The sequence below is a fragment of the Frieseomelitta varia genome, unplaced genomic scaffold (assembly GCF_011392965.1).
Source record: "Frieseomelitta varia isolate USP_RPSP 00005682 unplaced genomic scaffold, Fvar_1.2 scaffold_940, whole genome shotgun sequence".
In the NCBI taxonomy this organism is placed as follows: Eukaryota; Metazoa; Arthropoda; class Insecta; order Hymenoptera; family Apidae; genus Frieseomelitta; species Frieseomelitta varia.
In genome coordinates, this window is record NW_025110746.1 from 54,315 (window position 1) to 75,257 (window position 20,943).

Below are 20,943 nucleotides of genomic sequence, written 5' to 3' on the forward strand. Positions count from 1 at the left end.
AATAATTGTATATTTGCAGACTTGATTCTAAACATTAAAAAGATGTAACAAAATTTATTTGAAGTATACCAATATTTTTTATAGACATGCTGCTATTAATCAGCTGAGGAATTTTGAAATAATCTATGAAGTTGATTGACACATATAAAAAAATAATTATGATACTTTTCAATGATTAAGAATGCTATTAGTTTTTCGTAATAATAATTGAAATAATAGAAATATTATAAAAATATATAATAAAATAAGTAGATATGTATATATATATATATATATGTATAGTCATTATGAACAGTACTGAGGATTATGAAAAATATTTGTTACTACAAAAATAGTAATAACAATACATTCAATACTTTATTTTTTAATAACAGATCGATTTTTATCAATTTTTAAATTTACATTAGGTGATATTTAAGTTGAATTTTCGATGATTACCGAATACATTGGGAAAATCAAGTAGAATATTTTTGTAAATTTTTTGACTTAAATCTGCTTAATATCTTTTTGTAGGAAAATTAAAAAATCTAGTCTATTTATTATTAATAAGTAACAATAATAAACTTGCAAAAATTAGTAAAATTACGAAAATTATGATGTAATTTCGTATAGTACGAGACGCGAAACATCTATGTCTTTTTACAACACCCGGTATGTGATGTATATATTTAGTTCCCAATCTCACATATTTGTATAATACTTAAATAAACAAAAAATATTTCATGATATATAAGAACATGATTTCAATATAATTGAACGAACAGGACAGAATTTTGTCTTGTCTTGGAATGAAGAAACTTGTTGCAACATGGTGTAAGACATTGATGTGAAAATTAAACTGTAATAAAAGAAATTCTTGGCTTTAAAGTATTTTTGAAATGAGTGACTTATCAGAGGACGATAGTTCTGATAGTAGCAATGAATATTTGGTCGATCCAGAGAAAATTAATTTAAATTCCAGCTTTTTCACGAAAAAGAATCCCGATGATGCAATTGTGGATAAAATCAACACCGATGATGAAGACACCGACGACGAGGATTTCGAGGATATCAACCAAACAGGCAATATTGAACTTTTCACCCAAGTTTTAAAAAACTTAGAACATTCACAAAAACTCAAATTCAATGATGAAAACGCTGAAAAAAAAGAATCGCATTCAGACTATCCTGTGTTGCAAAAAAAAGAGGCACAAAAAGTGGAAAGTGATATAAAAGATGTCACATCATCTAATGAAATAAACGAACTGTTGCTCCAAGGTGAGAGTAGTGTAAGTTCACCCTCCAAAAAGCTTTCTGTAAATGGAATAGCAAAGAACGAGGAAGATGCAGAGCTTCCTAATGAATATACTATTCCAAAGGATGGTGTCAAGATTATCTTACCAGGCACCAGTTTAATGATTAACAAAAAGAAAAAGGGAAAGCCAGATCTGAAAGCAATTTTGAGGAAACGATTAAGAGATACTCAGATATTAGTGGAGAAAGTAGGATTACTCTGTTGGTTGGCTTATGGATTTCACCTGAACCATCAGATAAATCAGCCTGAGATAATGGCTAGTGTGTTATCATTGATTTCCACTTCTAACTATCCAAAGAAGAGAATAGATCTTACATATTTAGAGAAGTTTACAAAATGGTTCAAACATATGTTCACACTTGAGTCTGTTGAAAGCAATGGCAACAAACAAATAGACAAAGAAACTTTGTTAAAAATACTGAAGGAAAAGAAGATCTCAAATTATAAGGAATTGGTATTATTGTATATTGCTACATTGAGAGCTTTGGGTTTAAATTGTAGATTAGTTATTTCTCTTTGCCCCCCTCATCGGATATATAATGATAACCCACTGTTTAAATCAGACAATAAGGAATCTGAAACTGCAACAACAAGTAAAAGTACTACAACTAAAGGGAGAAGTTCAAAGAAAAAGGAAAGTAAAAAAGAAGTTTCTGATGAAACTAATGTAATTAAGAATAGCTCAGAAGCAACAAAAAATGCTAATTCAGAAGCCAAGAAGAGGGCAGCTAAAATTTTACATTCAAAAGTACAAAACAAGAGAGTTAAAAAATCAAATACTAAAAGTACTGAAAACAAAGATGTAGCTCAACCCGCAGTACAAGAGAAAGGTCTGTCTAATTTAAGACAATTAAGATCTCATAAAATTAATACCACAAAAGTAATGAACTCTACAGACATATCTTCAAAAACAGATGACACAAAATCAAAGTATTATATAGAAGATTCAACAGATTCTGAAACAGAATTTCAGCCTAAACCAAAACTGAAAAAGAATAATGATAAAGAGGAAGTATCACAAAGTTGTAAGAACACTAGGAAAAAAAATACAAAATTAATATCCTCTGATAGCGAAGATGAAACAAATAAAACAAAAAGGAGGCAAGACATTTGGGCTGAAATATATTTAGAATCAGAGGAGAGTTGGATTTGTGCAAGCGTAATGGATGAAAAAATTCATTGTGTAACTGAAGTATATGTGAGTAATTTATTAGCCAGTTCATATTTGCCAACATGTAATAATGATTGTACTCTGTTCAGAAAAGAGCAACAAAGCCTGTATTATATGTAGTAGCTTGGAATTCCGAAGGTTTGCTAAAAGACGTGACTAGACGCTATTGTGCACAATGGCTTACAGTCACACGTAAACAACGAATTGATGAAAAATGGTGGAGTGAAACCTTGTCTTATTGGAAGGAAAAAAATACTGCCATTTCTAGAGCCGAAGATGAAATGCTGTTACAAAAGTATTTAGGCATATTTATTTATTACAATACGTATATTTATTTGTTTAACAATTTCATTAAATTGCAGGGAATTAGAGCAACCTTTGCCTAAAACGATTAGCGAGATCAAAGGTCATCCGTTATATGTCATTCAAAGACATTTACTCAAATTTGAGGTATTATATCCTCCAGATTGTGTTCCTCTAGGACATACTTCTACGGGTGAAGCTATTTACTCTCGTCACTGTGTACATACGGCTCGTTCAAGAGAAACTTGGCTTAAACAAGCCAGAGTTGTGAAACCTAATGAAGAACCTTATAAAATAGTCAAATCTCGTCCAAAATACGATAAGGTACACATGATTTCCTCATTCGTAAATGTTGTCTATGAAAGACGATAATTAAACTTGTAAAATGATTTAATTGCAACAGCTTTCCGGATTGAAAATTAAGGATTCACCGTTAGAAGTATTTGGTGAATGGCAAACTATGGAATATGAACCACCAGTAGCCAAAGATGGTATTGTTCCACGAAATGAGTATGGAAATGTCGATCTGTTCAAACAATGCATGCTTCCAAAAGGCACCGTTCATATAAATCGTAAGTTACTGAAGAATTAATTAAATGTATAAATTATTCGTTCTGAACTAATTGTATATGTAAAAATAAATAGAAATAATAGAGATAAAAATTGAGACTAATATATTATAACATAGTTCCAGGATTGAATCGAATTGCCCGTAAACTTAACATTGATTGTGCACCAGCCGTGGTAGGCTTTAATTTCGGAGGTATGGGTGCAGTGCCTGCAATTGAAGGCTACATCGTTTGTTCTGAGTACGAGGATACTTTGCGAGAAGCTTGGGAAGCTGAACAAGTTGAAGCAGTTAAACGAAATAAAGAAAAACAAGAGAAACGAATTTATGGAAATTGGAAGAGACTGATTCAAGGTTTGCTTATAAGAGAACGACTGGCAGCAAGATACGAGTTTTCGCAAGAAACTAAAACATTAACTAAAAAACGTGCGAAAGATAAGAAAACGAGCACAAAGAAGACTAAAGTATTTTAAATCGTAAAACGAAATTATCGGTTTATTTTGTAAAAACGTTAGTGATATTAACAGGAATGATACTATGCACTTATTATTACGTTGTATTACTATTTATAATATAAACTAAGAATGAATTAAATATATAAGAAATTTTCTAGGAAACTCTTTACTATAAAGAATCATACGAATTAGATTCTTATAAATTAAATATGTATAAAATTTTAATATATATGTGTATATACAATATGAAGAGAAATACATGAATTTTTCGTTCGGTATTTTTCAAATTGTATTTTCTACAATTTATTTAAGTATTGTTTCAATATTTTTCAAAAGCATTGTAATTATTAAGATCGTTTTGTAGATTGTTTTGCCAATTGATTGATATTAATATAATATATTAGCGATAATTATGGTATTTAATTTATATACGACATTTCTATAAAATGTACATACAAGTAGTCTACATAAAAATAGTCAATTTTTAAAAAATAAATTGATATGTATATATACAGGTAACGTATGTATGTGTCTGTCATGTCGCACGCTGTTGCTCTCCTTGTCTACCGTACAGATATGTCTGTCCTTGTCCCACGCTATCGCCCTCCTTATTTACCGCGCAAATATGTCTGTCCTTGTTGCACACTATTGCTTTCCTTGTCTATCGCGTTTATATGTCTGTCCTTGTCGCACACTACTGTCCTCCTTGTCTAATGACGCTAGACAAGGAAAGCAATAGTGTGCGACAAGGACATCCTTCGATCTATTGAAAAAAAAATTCAACTTTTTACATACACGTTTCTCCAGGACAAAACACACATAGAAAGAAAGCGAGGAAGCTAATTTTAAGGAGGCATATAAGAAAGTTCGCAAATTATTCCTCTTAATTAGGTTTTTTCGTAATTAGTGTAAACTGTCACAAAATGGGCACGGTGGCGCCATCTAGCGGTAACTCACTGGTACTAATTATTTATGAAAATACTTATTTCTGCATTTTACGGGTCAAATGAGATATGAAAAGAAAGCTAAGGGTCTAATTAGGGTAGTACAATCGCCAAAGTTCACCATTCATTTCGCTAAATTAGGTTTTTTCGCAAATGAAAATTTCTCTGTTTTACGGGGTAACAAACACTAGCGCCGCGTTGTGGCAGACCGGTGGAACTAAACGCTCTATAACCATATAAGAAAAATAATTAATTTTAATTTTTCACGCCACAAATTTGCACTCCACGAGCATATATTTCAAAGATAATACTATTAATTACATTCGCAAATAAATCTGAATCAAATATTCACTATAGTTTGCAAGAAATTATGCGCACACTACTGGCAGTGCTACTGACGTAGACGAAACATTCAAACATTCTTTATATACGTAAATTATACTTAAACAAAACATAGAACGCAAGCTAAGGGTCTCTGAAATCAAATACGCAACCATAACAGTTCATAAATGATTCCTCTTAATTAATTTCTTCTCGTAATTTCTGGAAAAACTGTCACCTGTCGTTTGGAAGAAATGGTGGCGCCATCTATTGATAACTCGGTGGTACTAAAAACAGAATTTTTTACTTTTAGTACCTCTGAGTTATCAATAGATGGCGCCACCATTTCTTCCAAACATTGACAGGTGACAGTTTTTCCAGAAATTACGAGAAGAAATTAATTAAGAGGAATCATTTATGAACTGTTATGGTTGCGTACTTGATTTCAGAGACCCTTAGCTTGCGTTCTATGTTTTGTTTAAGTATAATTTACGTATATAAAGAATGTTTGAATGTTTCGTCTACGTCAGTAGCACTGCCAGTAGTGTGTGCATAATTTCTTGCAAACTATAGTGAATATTTGATTCAGATTTATTTGCGAATGTAATTAATAGTATTATCTTCAAAATATATGCTCGTGGAGTGCAAATTTGTGGCGTGAAAAATTAAAATTAATTATTTTTCTTATATGGTTATAGAGCGTTTAGTTCCACCGGTCTGCCACAACGCGGCGCTAGTGTTTGTTACCCCGTAAAACAGAGAAATTTTCATTTGCGAAAAAACCTAATTTAGCGAAATGAATGGTGAACTTTGGCGATTGTACTACCCTAATTAGACCCTTAGCTTTCTTTTCATATCTCATTTGACCCATAAAATGCAGAAATAAGTATTTTCATAAATAATTAGTACCAGTGAGTTACCGCTAGATGGCGCCACCATGCCCATTTTGTGACAGTTTACACTAATTATGAAAAAACCTAATTAAGAGGAATAATTTGCGAACTTTCTTATATGCCTCCTTAAAATTAGGTTCCTCGCTTTCTTTCTATGTGTGTTTTGTCCTGGAGAAACGTATATGTAAAAAGTTGAATTTTTTTTTCAATAGATCGAAGGATGTCCTTGTCGCACACTATTGCTTTCCTTGTCTAGCGTCATTAGACAAGGAGGACACTAGTGTGCGACAAGGACAGACACATAGACGCGATAGACAGCGTGCGACAAGGACAGACATATACAGAGTGTTACCTGCAACGCGACGCACGATTTTTCACCCACTTACAGCCATCTGACAAAAAAAGTTTGGAACAAAAGTCGAACGGTAGAGGGTGTACAGTAGGTGTCAATAAAAAAATTCAAAAACTGTTTGTTTTAATAACAAAAAAAAAGGTCACTTTGGATTAAACAAATAGGAACACATAATTTTTTTCCCACCGTATTGTAGAGAACATCGAGACGAATTCAAAACACATATTACATGATATTTTTATTAACATGTTACTCCAGTTACAATAGTGGAAATTTGAAACATTTAGCTTCTCGTCGTATTTGATTCTAAGACCATGTAAACATAGTTGATAGATTACTGAATATAAACATAGGCTTAACATAGGATATAAACCAAGGACACCAACTGTACGCCCTCTACCGTTCAACTTTTGTTCTAAACTTTTTTTTTGTCAAATGGTTGTAAGTGGGTGAAAAATCGTGCGTCACGTTACAGGTAACACGCTGTATATATATATATTTGTATAAATTGTTTGTTTATCGATCTATGACCGTTACTATTTGAATATTATCGATATATCGATATACTACAGAAAGTGGGATTTGCACTTTGTATATATACAAAAGTATTTACTAAACAATATAGATTAAATCTTTTATGAAAAAACTTTTTATAATACTTTTATTTTAAATTTTGAATTTAAAATGGATCCAGAATATTATAGTAGTTTATATAAATGGTAAGTTGTACAAAATATAAAAACTAGAAGATATTTTGAGGTTAAATTTCTCAAACAATAACTTCTATTTCAATATTTAATTTTATATTTTAGGTTTGAAAAATGTGGAGTAATATCAAACATAAGAACGCATCTTCGTCAAAATTTAATAAATGCGTTAAAAAGTAAAAATATTACTTTAAAAGATTATGGGCCCAAATCTGCAAAGCAGTATATTTACGATCTACTAATAGCAGAATATTTATTGAATCATAATTACGAATATACACTATCTGTATTTGCCAGCGAAGCACCATTGTTAGTTAATTTTTCTAACAAGACAGTTGAAATATCTGGTGACAATGAAAAGGATAATAAAAAATTACAAAATGATTATATATTGCATGTTTTGGAAACGTTAGGTATTAATCCTCGTGATCCTGAAGGACAATATGTTATATCACAATACACAAAAAATGATATGCCTCTTCTTTTATGTATATTGAAGTCTATAACTATGTTCTCTTATAACATACACAATGATGTACCAATAAAAGAAAAAATATCTCTGTGTAATGAATCCACTCAAACTGAAGTTTCTTGGCAACTTAATAATTTTTATACAAAAAAATTAACTGTTTTGAAAAGCAAGATATCAGCGCATAAACAAATGATGGATAATAAATTACGTAGGAAGGAAATGATATTGAAAGAGCAGGCAGTGGTCATTAAGGACCAACTTTTAATATTAAATACAAAATTGCATCAAGTTCAGGTAATGATAATTTTTATTCTATGATTTTAATTTAATTAGGAAATTTTAATTAATTTAATTAATAAAATAAGGAAATATAAATCTTTTTTATAGAATATGATACATAATATGAATTTGAGAGAAAAACAACTAAAAGAAAAAATACAGAATAATAAACAAGTTTTACAAAAAGAAAAGGAATTAACATTGAAGGAAAAATTATTATTACAAAAAGCAGACAGGTACATCTATGAATCATAATATTAAATTAATAATTGTTTGTATCATACATTCTGATTTCCGTAGATTGCAAAGGGAACAAGAAGATCTTAAAAAACTAGAAGAAGAATTTAAAAAAGTTCGTATGCAGAGAGGTGTACAGACTGAACATACAGTAAAATTATCTAATCATTTTTTACAAAGCATTGAAATACAAACGGATATTGTAAAGGATGTACAACAGGATAAAATTGAAGTCCTCATTAAAGAAAAAGAAAAATTAAATGCTCTTATTCAAGAGCAACAATTAAGAATAGAACAAATAACACAACGAGCTCTTCAGTTGTCTCGACAAGTGGAGGGAATACGCTCGTTGAGACCAACTGAAGTTCCAACACAAACTATTAATGCGAATACAGTTATTAGCGAAAGCAGCTCAACAGAAGATATTCTCCAAGATGCAAAAATGAGACTTAAACGTTTAGAAGAAGAAAGTTTAAAAGCGGATCAGTATTATCATAATTTTATTAATAAATCGCAGTAACATATAACATAACTTACAGTAATCTGATAGAAATAAAATAAAGAAAAATCAAAAAATGATGATTTATATAATATTTATGTCAGTTTTCTTTTGCATAAAAAAAAATTAATGTTTTCTGGATTTTTAAAAAAACATCAGGAATAATAAACGAAACAAGCGCTATATCAATGATTATTTATTACGTTCATTGATAATTCCTATTATAAATTATATAAAATTTTAATCGTATATACAAATTTAAGACTGAATAGAACAAAGTGCTTTTATTACCTAGTTTATTTTATAAAATTGGACGTTAATATAATATACAAATTATTCTCTATCTTTTTTCTTTATTATTTGAATTCTACCTTAATTACATGCAACACCAAACGTAGTATATAAAATGTTAAGTCAAATTCTTTCCATTGTTGTACATCATCTCCGTTTAGGATCCGAACTTCTCCTAGTACTCAGAATTAAGGATTATATTTCTTTATCTTTTAAAATAATACAAACGATTTTTATACAGAGTTTACGAAGTATAATATTTTTTTCGATTTTTAGCATGTGTCTTTAAAGGATATTGTTTGTCCCGGCTTTCACGGCCTTCCCGTTCATGAGTACGCTCCTTTGTGTAGGGTGACTTTTCCTGAAAATACATTCTCATATGAATCTTCTGAATGTCATGTTATCTTGCAATTGGCGTTTGGGTATTTGATAGTATCACCTAGTTTTTCTGGTCTTTGCTATTGTCTCCCATTTCGTCTTTTCAATGTACTCGAAGCGGACGTCTTTATCAACTAAGGGGTCAAGGAATAGTGTTAGAAAAATTATTAAAAAGTTAATTTATGGGGAGAAATGTTTGGGACAAAATGTAAGATTGATGTAATGGGATATACGAAAAAAGTGTAGCACGTTTTTTTCGAAATGTGTTGTCTGTCTATCAATAGGATTGTTATCGCGAATGTATAAAAATACATGGGAAAGACAAGTAATGACCTACTTATGACCATTTTTAACAATACACAAATACCTTAGAGAATCTATTAAATTCGAATAAAATGTCGTACGAATAAAGTATTCGAAATTATTCGAAATTATTCGAACACGTCCTAATAAAAATATAATTTCTTATATCTTCGACAATGAATAGCAGAAAATTTCAATTAGAATTACTAACCTTGTTGTAGTGATGCTTTTCTCTATGCTCGGGGATATCACCATTTTGATGTGTTCCTTTCGCTGAAAGCAATTTTTATTACTTAATTATAAAGAAACTGAGATTAAAATAGATTTTAAATTATTGGAAAAATTTTCTACCTTTCTCATCATCTTTTCTTCTTTTCTGTTCATTTGTCACTGCTGATTCATCTGTTCTATCCTGCAAAATATGAAATAGAAATAAATTATATTATATTCAGAATATGTTATTAATAAGTCATTTACTAAAAACTCGAAACATACCCTTTTTCGTGCGAATTTCTTTTCTCTGCGCAATTCTTTCTGTTCATCTCTTATTTTGCCTTTGCTTGAGCGTTCCTTTTTGTCGAGACTTCCTTCGGCACGTCTCCCCTCCTGTTAACATTAAAAATCCAACCACATAATATATAAAAAACATTATTGTAAAATTTAATAATTCTTACCTTTTGTACATTTTCAACTTTTCTTCTTTTGGCATCTGAAATTAGAGAGTATCAGTTTTGGATTATCAATTTGGAATAAAAGATATATATATTATATTTTTTGTTGAAGTATATTTTTTTACTAGATCGTTTTTTCAACATAAGCTTTATACTCCCTAAAAAATACTAGAAGTAAGAAAATTTTGATTATGTAATTTCATGGCACGTATTTATAACTTTTTAATGCAAACCTCTGTCTGATCCATCTTGTGTTGGTCCGGAACTAGCACTACTATTTGATACACTAGAAAGATCACGGTCTAAATTATCTACAGCACTGCCATAATAATGTTCCTCCTGTAAATTAGATTAAGAACATGGTAATACGGTTATTACGTAATATAGTTTGCAAAAAATTTATAATTACTTTGTAGTATTTTCGGTCTTTTTTATCTATCGTGTCATCTTCCTTGATTTCGTCCTTTTTTAAATATTTGTCTTTCCCTTCTAGACTTTCTTTGCTTTCTTCCTTTTTCCTAATTTTTTCCGAACTTTCACTGCATTTAATGAAAATTCAGTAACAATTTTTAATCGTTTATTCAATGAAAATTAAAATACGTATTACGCAACTTACTGATGCAATTGATTCGATGCACTTCGTTTTTCTCGTTGATCTTTTTCTTTCTCTAATCTGGTGTCGCCGTTTGTAATCTCTTTACCCGATATTCCATCCCCAACTTTCTCGGAGACATCACTATTTGGAGTATCTTGCGTTTTTCCAGCCTGTCAAAAAAAATGCAGGAATTACTTTTCAACGAAGAAAGATAATACCGAATGAACGAATAATTGATAATAAAACAGACCTTATCCCCCACGTGATGAAAATCTGCCTCGCGAATCATATTCGGAGTTTTGGCCTTTAGTTGGCCACTGTACGATGTAGCCAGGACGTGTAAATCTTGGCGTTGCCCACGTTCTTCCTCTCTCACTTTCTCTACTTTACGTTCAAGAATTTGTGATAATTTTGCCAAGACAGGAAAATGTGGCAATATTTTTATTAATATTATCAAGGAATTTCTTATTTGTACATAGTCCTTAGAATCCAAACAAACTACAATTGCCTGTAAATATGATGTATATTGATTTACAGCCGGAAAGATAATCTTGACGCAAAGTCATTACCTTTGTGATTTTATAATGCCACTTGTGGCACACATGTCTATAATTTTCAAATCCTACCATATCGTTAGCTTCAGAGAATTGATTGCTAACACGGAATTTCGTTACGAATCCCGGATAATTGCTACATTCCTAAAATAAGAATATGTGTATTAATAAAATTTTGGAGGTTCATCGAATTTGTTGTAAATTAATATACCTTATCGAATATAGCTTTCTCAGAATGCCATCTCATCACTGTTTCCAGCATGGCGCATAAAAATCTTCCATAACGATTTGCTTCATTTTCGGTACATGAGGTAACTGAATATGTTATATCACAGAAAAGCTGAAAGATTTTTATTTTTATTATATGATAAATAATGCAGTATTTAATACACGAAGCGCTTTCTTTTCGGTAAATTATCCTTACTCTGTCATAGCAAAGAAGAGTTGAAAAATTCGCAGTCTTCAAAGAATGTATGGTGTGAACGAATTTAGCGCAATACATGGCATCCACGGTTGTAAATGTACATCGAGGAAAGAGACATAACTGTAGGAATTGCGTTATCGTTTCATTCTTCGCTGATTTTGCGCTTCGAGATAAAAACCATGTATCTTTTTCTTGCCTAATAAATTGGTATTAATAAAGCAATAATATTACAGTAAAATTTTGCAGTAAAATGTATAAATATTAAATTGAACAAATTTTACCTTAGATATGCAAATACTTTTTCAACATGTTCCTCCTGCTTTCTTCTTTCGTCTTGTAGTTTCTCAATTAGAGTCGTATACCTTTCTTGCTCTTTCTTTCCCTTACTAACATTCTGAAAGAAGAAAAAAGTACATTAATTTAGGAATGAACTATAAAAAATTACCGTCAGAATAAAAAGGTATGAACACACCACATCTTTGGAATCCGCGCTTTGTGCCGCGAGTTGCTTTAATTTGTTAATTTCTCTCTGATAACTCTCAACGGGAACATACAGATCGTACATAGACAACGACCAAAATGTCACTAGAAATTGTGGCGAAATATCCTCCCATACTTTCAATGGATGTAAAGGTCTGACTGATTGAGCAACAGGTGCCATAACTGCTTGTGCAGCTTCTGCATATTTTGCTTGTTTCATAGCAGTCGACATTTTTTTGTAATTTGGATCAGCTTTACGCAAGGCATCGTACTTAATCTGGAAACAGAATTGAATAATAATGATAATTCATGGTTATTTATTCGTATACGATTGTGATATTAAAAAAAAAAAAAAAATGGTGATAATCACGTTAATGGCGTGTGCAAACATTGGTCTTGCAAGAAAAAATGCGACATCAGAATGTATATGATTGTCCTGGAGCATAGAATGTATGGAGGGAAGTCTTTCCACGTATTCATCTACTGTCATAGTGGATCCCAAGAAAGTACCAAATTGGACTAATGTATCTTGACACTGATCGTACAGTTTACCTATAATTTTAAAAAATTTATAATAAAAAATTTACTAATAAATTTTTCTCTTGAAACATCAACAAAATTAAATATTGTGATAGAGCTTACCAACGAGTTTAAGATGAGACTTATCCGTTTCCCTATACACAACGCAGTGTTTTTGTTGTGCCATTAAAAGGCATAGCGCTACGGCAAGATCATGTTCAGCTAGAGCTTCTTTTAATCGTTGAGATGATTTTTTTGTATTGCGTACTTGACTAAAATAACCGGCCTGAAATTTTTCATATAACTGTAGGATTTCTTATAATAGATATGTATATAGATATGTGTATATAGATATATAGATATGTATATAAATTTTAATAAAATTACTTCATTCTTCAATAAATCTCCACCTGCCATGGCATCTAATTGATCCGAAGTCATTTCCTCAGCGGCTTCGATACCTGCCATCTTTTGTACTATTTCTTTCAATATTAATAAATCTAGACTGAAAACAAAAATAAGTAATATGATTATCATTTAATATTCTTATTACGCAGCATTACGTGGTTTTCATAGGAGTTATTATATAAGATCCATTGCGAATAACAATGATTGTTAATGAATGTTTTTAAATAAAATAAAAATGTAAAAATAAACGTAAAAACTAAGACAGTAGATGTAATAGCTATGAGTTTTTTGTATAACGTTGCAATATAAACGAATTTATATGTTTAAAAATTATCAGACAACTCTAATTTTTTTCCCTTAATTTTTTTAAACCTATTGTAATAAGATTTAAATCCCTCTTTTATATTTTACAAAATATAAATTTACTAATAATGCTATTTCCTTAATGTGTGACATTCGTAATCTAATCCTAATTCTTTTTCTTCTTTTCTTTTTTTAGATACATTGTATTTTGCGACAAAGAGCTCCACTGTTTCCTTTCAAAACTATTACAAAGAATCCTTGTTTCATACTTTTTATTGCAGAGATTCATACATTTAACTAGTCTATATCACCTTTCGTTTTATATCTGTTCCATTCAAATTATATTATCCAAAGCCTTTCATCCATTAATTAAAATTTTGATCTTTTTCTCTTTTTTACAAATTTTTTACCTAGAAAGAAAAAGTATAATGCAAAATATGTTAACGTGTCTGAAACATGCTTTCATCAACATTAAAATTTCTTAAATAGATATTAAAGCAAATTCTATAAAATAAATATCTAGTATTTACCTTGTCCTTCTAGGCTTTTATTGCATTGGTGGCAATATTTCTCACCAATCATATTCTTTAAATCTTAACTTATTAATTTTCTCAGTCGTTATCAATCGAATAATTCTATTATCCCATGTTGTTGACATCTTATGATCATTGATATCTTTTTAATATACCAGTAACTGAATTTTAATTATTGTATTTAATTCAATATAAAAGTGAGTTCTTTTATTTTTTTTATATTTATTCATTTATTTTTTTTTCACGACTGTTTTCAATCATTATTTTTCCTTATATTTTAATTACCTTTATAGATAAAATATGTATGAATATGTATCCCATAAATCATTTGTATTTCATTATTCCAAAATAGCAAATTCTTATTTCATTAAAATATATTGTGATTCATAATTATTCATTAATCCAGAAATAAATAAAATCCATAGAATTTGCTTCAGAATGTCAAACATTTATATCAATTTATATCAATCTCCTTCAACTATTTGCATTGGATTTTTATGGAATTTTGAGTGGATTAATATATAAAAAACGAAAATATTACATTACAATCAAAGATATGTTTGAAAAACATGAAGAGAGAATCTTATATTGCCACACTTTTGAGATTATCATTGGCAATGAAAATTTTGTAAATTTTATTTAATCAATGATATTGAGTGTTTCCATTTATGAACTATTACTGCAGAATGACAGTGTATGTATGTTCACTGCAATTAAAAGTCTTCATAGTACATTTATTATAATTTAATCAATTCTTTTTTTCATGTATTCATGAGCAATAATTATTTTGAAATTACAAACAGTGGATCAAAATTTGTATTTTAACTTTTTTTAGTTTTTGCTTTAGTTTTGAATATCTCCTCTGCAATATTATACATACACTTAATTACAACCATGTTTATGAAAACTCTCTATTTAAAAAAAATTCACTGTTTGTCTGGATAGATTTTAGCAAAAAATTCAAATACAATTGACAAGTTTTATGTATTTAAATGTAACCTTGAGAACATAATATATATTTAGTAAAAATATTCTTGTGACTAACAGAAAAAAAATTGTGATTTATTAATAATTTGTATTAATATTACCACTGAAAAGTACGACAATATATTTTAACTTCCTTTCTGTGTGGTCTGTTTTTTACTAAACAACAAATCAAAAAAAAAAAAATATAGAATCTTCTTTGTTTAGCTGTTTAAAGAATAAAAGATTATTATTTTTTATTTAATTAATTAAAATTACGAAAAATTGAGCAGAAAGAGATTAAAAATATCACATTAACAATAATTATTCTTAATAATTAACTTAAAAAATTCTAAAAATTCTTCAATAAATTGTTACAAAATGAAAAGGAATCAAAGTTTATAATATGATCTATACAACATGAAATAAATAAATTATTATATATTAAAAAAAAATTAATTTATTCAATGTAATGTACCTTTTTTGTGCTTTAAGTTGATTAGCTACATATTGCAGCAAACCAGTAAGTTCTATATTATACTTTTTAAATATGGCTCCGCAAAATGAAGCAAGGGATTGGAGCCAAAGAGATATGCTGGTGCCATCATGCTTAAATCTATCTCTGTCAGCACCAGCTAAAGCTTCTACGAGACAGTAACCAAGTACATCATAAGAAATGTTAGTCAAATATTTCAAGGAATCTACAACAGGACCTGCAACCCACGAAACAACAAAAATTATTTAAAACATAGAACTTGAAATTTATGTATCTTTTGTAGAATTACTTGCATACCTATAAGATTATCATATAACTGGATTTGTATAAGAACGTAATCGAACAATACACCAGGTGACGAATGTGTAAGTTTGCCTATCGATCTTCCTACGGGCTTTATGGTTTCTTTGCTCACTCTTTTCATAATAGACTTAATTTTCTTTTGCGCATCTGCCCTTTTTCTTAAAAGCGCAGCATGCTGCAAAGGCGTGTCGTTCTTCCATCGGGCATACAAACAGTATCGATTCTGATATGGATAGTACTTTAAAATGTTCCACAATTCTTCTGCAACGCAACAGTTGCAGTCCATAAAAGACAATGAAGGCAATAACGCCACGTCGAGAATAGTCAATACGTCGTAATACAAAGTATTTTTATCAACTGGTTGCTTATTGGTGTCTAATGGACACTGTTTTATTGCTGCATGACACAATCGCATGATCTTGTACATCAGAACGGGATCATGGTGTAGATTGGGACCGAGGACTATGAGCATTGGTAATAATTGATCATGAATGTCCTCAAGACTCTCGATTGGCTTTGGAGCAAGGGAGCTCTTTAATTGCGGAATTCTTCTACCTTGTAATTTTGGTGATATTATACAATGTCTGGAATATGACGTAATAACACAGTATCAGAAAATTTAATTATAATAACACACTTCGAATTCATTTCATTGAATTTTCGAGAGTAGATATACGAATGTAAAATAGAATTTAATTACTTGCGATAAACAGGTTCAATAAGAGACTGAATCATTTTGCACAGCGCTAATGCAATAGGACGTTGATCGGTGAGACTGTGTTCAGGTAATCGATTAAATAAGTTTTCTGCTACTTCCCAAGCTCCTATTTCTAGAAGTGCTTCACATAATCCGAACTTTTGATTACTTGCGTACTTATCCTTTTTAAAAAAAGCAACAGCATTAAGTAAAATCTTTTTCAATGATAAAATCGAATAAAATAAAATCATAATTGTTCAGGTACCTGTGGATTTTCCTTCTCTTCCGGTACGTCTTCCTTATCTTTCGTAGAAATTACACTCAACTTGCGAACGTATTCTTTCGCCTGTTTCATTGCTTGTTCGTGTTCTTTGATAATTGTCTTATCATCTGGCACTAACCATGGCAATATATCGTCCAATTTAATGACACCGTGTTGCAACATAAGTGCAGTAACTTTTTGCAATGAAAATGGAGTAGCATTGACAGTCGAACAATATTTAAATCCTAAAACTTCGCAGAGTACCTGCTGATCACTCATGTACGAGCGAATTAAAGGGATAAAAAGCGCATCGTCTTGAGGTCGATTCTCAAAAGTTTCTAATAAAATATCGAGCACCCTGTTAGGGTCGAGATTAAAATATCCTAAAAGAATTATATAGTCGTGTAGTTCTGTTCATTACCATGACGTGTACGATTCAAGATATGTGTCGGAACGAAATGTTTTACCGATAAGAGACTTAACAATTTCCAATATCGATGCTACTTCATTTTCTGGACGTTCCTGATTCAACTCCACTACAAGTTTAGAATATCCTTCGCTTTCCTCTCGAAATAAATTAAACTTCCGTTGTTTATAACTGTAAATAAACATTTTACATAATTTTTTTCTTTACTCACTTAACTTTTACACTGGACATTGTATTTAAACAAATAGGAAAGATACATACTACAATTTTGTCTTCACTTTGATGAATTTGATTTGGAAATTTTTATTTTTCAATGTTCCTACATCTTGCAATGTGTCAATGTCTAAACGTTCCTTCAATATCCTATCTGTGAGAAACTATATAAAAAGCAAATGACATAAGTTAATTATGCCATTAGAAGTATTTTAATAGATTGTTAATAATTCAGTCATTGTTGCTATCTTGCAAAATGATACCTTTTCTGATTCTTTTACAAGATAGTAAAAATTATTTCTTTCTTCGTTATGTGCCTCCGCGTCTATCAGTGTAAATATATCCACTATCGCAGATGATATTGCCGCATCAATATTCTGCAAAAAAAAAGAAAAAGAATGTATTTTAAGTAAGAGAGAACAACAGAATTACTTGATTAATAATTGCCAAAAGCAAACTATTGCAATATTGTCGAACTTACTGTTAGTTCACCTAATGTCTGAACAACATTGTCCCTTTTTATGTTTCCACGGATTCCATTTGAAATTAATTCGTATAATCCTCTTCTCCATTCTAAAAGTAAAGATAATATCGTACAATGATCATAACAAAATACAGAAATATGAAATAAATGTTATTTGTTAAAAGATATCTCAGAAATATTAATTTACAAAAATATATATACATTCGCGTATGTGAAAAATAAGAATAATATAAAATTGATAAAAAACCGAAAAATCATAACAAACTGCCGTTTATTAAACTCATTAAATTCATTGATGATAAATATTTACATTACTGGATAAAAGAATCTAAGGAAACAATAATGGTTAAATATGTTTTATGGTCTTTCAACATTCAATGATATTTCTTACATATTAAAGAGGAGAGGAAAAAGTATATTATAAATTGATGTATTACTTATAAAATAATGATAATGCAACGTAAATAATGATTGATTAAGATGGGTGAAAAGTTGTACACTATGTGTGAAAATATGGCTCAAGCTGTTGGGATAAATTCGAATAGCATGAAATCTCACCTGCAGTGTTGCCTTCCTTAAATTTGTGCTTGATTAACTTGAGGCTGCAAACAGTTGTTAATTGACAATTAACTCTTCAGAAGAGCGAGAAACAGGAGAGATAAGTTGCAACCATCAATTGCACAGAAGTATGCAGTATCAATTCAATATTAATCGAATCGCACTTTCGGACGTTAACGCGTTAACCACTTACAAATCGTTTTTTCCATGTTTATCCCATGCTTTCCATATATCTGTACTCCACACTTTACCAGCCATTTTAATTCCATGAAAAGCTTTTTTATGATTAAAAACAGTTGTATCAACATCACAGGTTAATAGACTCCATTTTCCACCATTGCAAGCGTCCTCGAAGCTATCGTGGCGCGATCTTTCTTCCGCCATATATCATATCTAGTTTGGTATCTTTACTGGCAACAGATTTCCCTCAATTAGTAAATTAATTTACCAATAAAATATCAGATAAAAGAGGAGGTAAACAATTGCCGTTAATTGAGTATAAAATTAGCTCGAAAAGTTCTTTCCACGGTTTTGTTTCAGACTTGACTTTGACGTTGTAAAAACTGCTTGGATAAAATTAGCAGGTTGTTCTCTTGAACTTTTCATTTGTGAAAAAGACGCTTGTATCATAATAATGTATATACATAGGAAATATAAATGTATAATATTGATTTATTCTAAAAATTAAAGTTATATTTCATGTACGGGAAAATGTACTTTGCCCAACGGGTTAAAGTTTATGCGATGAAAATCTAGGGGGCACTAGATTCTAATGTATTACAGAACAGAAAGCTACGTTTTCGAATATTGATGAGGTATTAATTAAAATTAATAATAATAACATAATGAAAAATGATTAGTTGAAATTTCAACGAAAAGATTTTACAAATTCTTTATTAATAAGTTATAGTATTAATAAGTCATTTTGTTATTCTGGTTTCCCTTTAAATCACGCAAGTTATTTTACTTATTTTGTATTTATAAAAAAATATGTTGTTTATCTTATATATATATACATATATAGCATATAAATGTAATTATAGATTATTGATTTATTCTAAAAATTAAATTTATATTTTATATAACACTAGGGAACAACCAGCGACCTTTAAATGGCTTCATTAATGACTTCGTAATTATTTATATAACATATGTAATAATGTATAAATTATCAATAATTTTATTAGCCTGATATGTTTATTAAGTTTTAAAAATACATTTTATGGATTAAATCCTACTAAAATATTCCTATCAAAAATCGATGATTTTAGGAACGCAGAGAACTTCAGTTCTTTTACGCTCGACCGTAGAATAGGGAGGTAATATCAGTTTCTCTTGAAATAAAATCAATCAACATCTGATTGTGTATTATTAATAATAATTAAGTTTTGGTATAATTACATCGATTAATTATTGTAGAACAATATAATTTTTATATTACCGTCGATAATATAACATGTTTTGAAATTAGAACATGCTGTAACTATTTTGTTTACTACTTTTTCTGTGTTTAACATAATTTACACAATTGTAAAACTTGTTTTGTCCTACAAATATATATTAATTTTGTAAGAATGTATATTCTACATTTGATTTTTTTTAAAAGAATCATTTTACATAATCCTTTTTTTTTATTATGACAGATTATTTGGTTATGTCACATTGTAATTTTGTTTTCAGTATAAAATGGCGAAATCGAAGGAAAAGAAAAGCAAAAGTGCTATTAACGAGGTTGTTACTCGTGAATATACAGTGAACCTCCACAAACGTCTCCATGGAGTTGGATTCAAAAAACGTGCTCCACGAGCCATCAAAGAAATTCGCAAATTTGCTGAGAAACAAATGGGAACTCCAGATGTGAGGATTGATACACGACTCAACAAACAACTTTGGTCTAAAGGAATTAGGTAAATTCTTAAATCTGATTTAATTTACAATTATCTATGATTAATCAGTGTCTGAATTTCTTAGAATTTTATTGTATTAATCTATATTTGTATATTCTTAGGAATGTACCATTCAGAGTTCGTGTACGATTAAGCAGAAGAAGAAATGACGATGAAGATTCTGCCAATAAGCTGTATACCCTTGTTACGTACATACCAGTTAGTTCATTCAAAGGTTTACAGACAGAAAATGTTGACTCAAGCCAAGATTGATTTATTTCTAATTAATAAATAGGTTTCACCAATCTTTGCCTTGATGATTATTTCTTTAAATCTCAATTAAATCTCTTTAAATTTCATTTATTGATCTTTCTGCTTTTTACTTTTTTAATGTTTAAGTTCAATTTTTTTTAGACTGCAAATATAATATTTAAAAAACCCATGTTTGATATTCAACCAAAGATATTAAAGATCATTTATTCAAAAAATATTGCGCTGAATAAATTAAAGAAATTTTGGATTTTAAAATGCTCAAATATAAAAAATTTTTACAATCTGATATTGTCGATCATCGATACATATCGATTACGATGTAACCATGTATACATTTTCCACATTATAATGTTCCCAGCCAACTCTCACTGTAATATGCTACAAACTAGTAACATTTCATGCATCATATGGCAACTATGGCTAGTGT

General features: G+C 29.9%; 4 protein-coding genes across 8 annotated transcripts; 3 read left to right on the plus strand and 1 right to left on the minus strand.

Annotated features, from left to right (window-relative positions):
- Positions 1 to 535: 535 nt before the first annotated feature.
- LOC122537940 (60S ribosomal protein L31) lies at positions 536 to 20,548 on the plus strand. Of its 3 annotated transcripts, none has more exons than XM_043671613.1 (3): positions 536 to 549; positions 20,038 to 20,264; positions 20,366 to 20,548. In XM_043671613.1, exons 2-3 carry the CDS (start codon positions 20,044 to 20,046, stop codon positions 20,514 to 20,516), a joined length of 372 nt encoding a protein of 123 aa, XP_043527548.1. In that variant the 5' UTR covers positions 536 to 549; positions 20,038 to 20,043; the 3' UTR covers positions 20,517 to 20,548. The 3 variants fall into 3 exon arrangements, with proteins under 3 accessions (XP_043527548.1, XP_043527546.1, XP_043527547.1); XM_043671611.1 differs by lacking the exon at positions 536 to 549 and adding an exon at positions 19,505 to 19,676; XM_043671612.1 differs by lacking the exon at positions 536 to 549 and adding an exon at positions 19,717 to 19,738.
- On the plus strand, positions 659 to 4,202 carry LOC122537937 (DNA repair protein complementing XP-C cells homolog). The gene is made up of 5 exons (XM_043671604.1): positions 659 to 2,492; positions 2,555 to 2,760; positions 2,828 to 3,092; positions 3,172 to 3,340; positions 3,457 to 4,202. The coding sequence occupies exons 1-5, from the start codon at positions 879 to 881 to the stop codon at positions 3,807 to 3,809; spliced, it is 2,607 nt and encodes an 868-aa protein (XP_043527539.1). The 5' UTR covers positions 659 to 878; the 3' UTR covers positions 3,810 to 4,202.
- LOC122537938 (reticulocyte-binding protein 2 homolog a-like) lies at positions 6,269 to 8,589 on the plus strand. The gene is made up of 4 exons (XM_043671605.1): positions 6,269 to 7,020; positions 7,114 to 7,774; positions 7,868 to 7,995; positions 8,060 to 8,589. Exons 1-4 carry the CDS (start codon positions 6,986 to 6,988, stop codon positions 8,514 to 8,516), a joined length of 1,281 nt encoding a protein of 426 aa, XP_043527540.1. The 5' UTR covers positions 6,269 to 6,985; the 3' UTR covers positions 8,517 to 8,589.
- On the minus strand, positions 8,922 to 19,010 carry LOC122537935 (THO complex subunit 2). 3 transcript variants are annotated; one of them, XR_006308740.1, is made up of 29 exons: positions 18,551 to 19,010; positions 18,358 to 18,401; positions 17,797 to 17,888; positions 17,579 to 17,692; positions 17,364 to 17,479; positions 17,143 to 17,273; positions 16,679 to 17,058; positions 16,417 to 16,595; positions 15,711 to 16,300; positions 15,396 to 15,630; positions 13,098 to 13,215; positions 12,834 to 12,996; positions 12,562 to 12,743; positions 12,184 to 12,468; positions 11,993 to 12,105; positions 11,712 to 11,907; positions 11,499 to 11,627; positions 11,303 to 11,431; positions 10,984 to 11,241; positions 10,755 to 10,903; positions 10,548 to 10,677; positions 10,372 to 10,477; positions 10,142 to 10,176; positions 9,963 to 10,073; positions 9,819 to 9,879; positions 9,679 to 9,740; positions 9,226 to 9,298; positions 9,083 to 9,147; positions 8,922 to 8,964 (listed from the first exon to the last, which is right to left on the minus strand). XR_006308740.1 is itself a non-coding variant. In XM_043671602.1 (28 exons), the coding sequence occupies exons 1-28, from the start codon at positions 18,739 to 18,741 to the stop codon at positions 8,934 to 8,936; spliced, it is 4,395 nt and encodes a 1,464-aa protein (XP_043527537.1). In that variant the 5' UTR covers positions 18,742 to 19,010; the 3' UTR covers positions 8,922 to 8,933. The 3 variants fall into 3 exon arrangements, 2 of the variants coding, with proteins under 2 accessions (XP_043527537.1, XP_043527538.1); XM_043671602.1 differs by lacking the exon at positions 9,226 to 9,298; XM_043671603.1 differs by lacking the exon at positions 9,226 to 9,298 and having other exon boundaries at positions 12,187 to 12,468; positions 18,551 to 19,009.
- Positions 20,549 to 20,943: the final 395 nt, after the last annotated feature.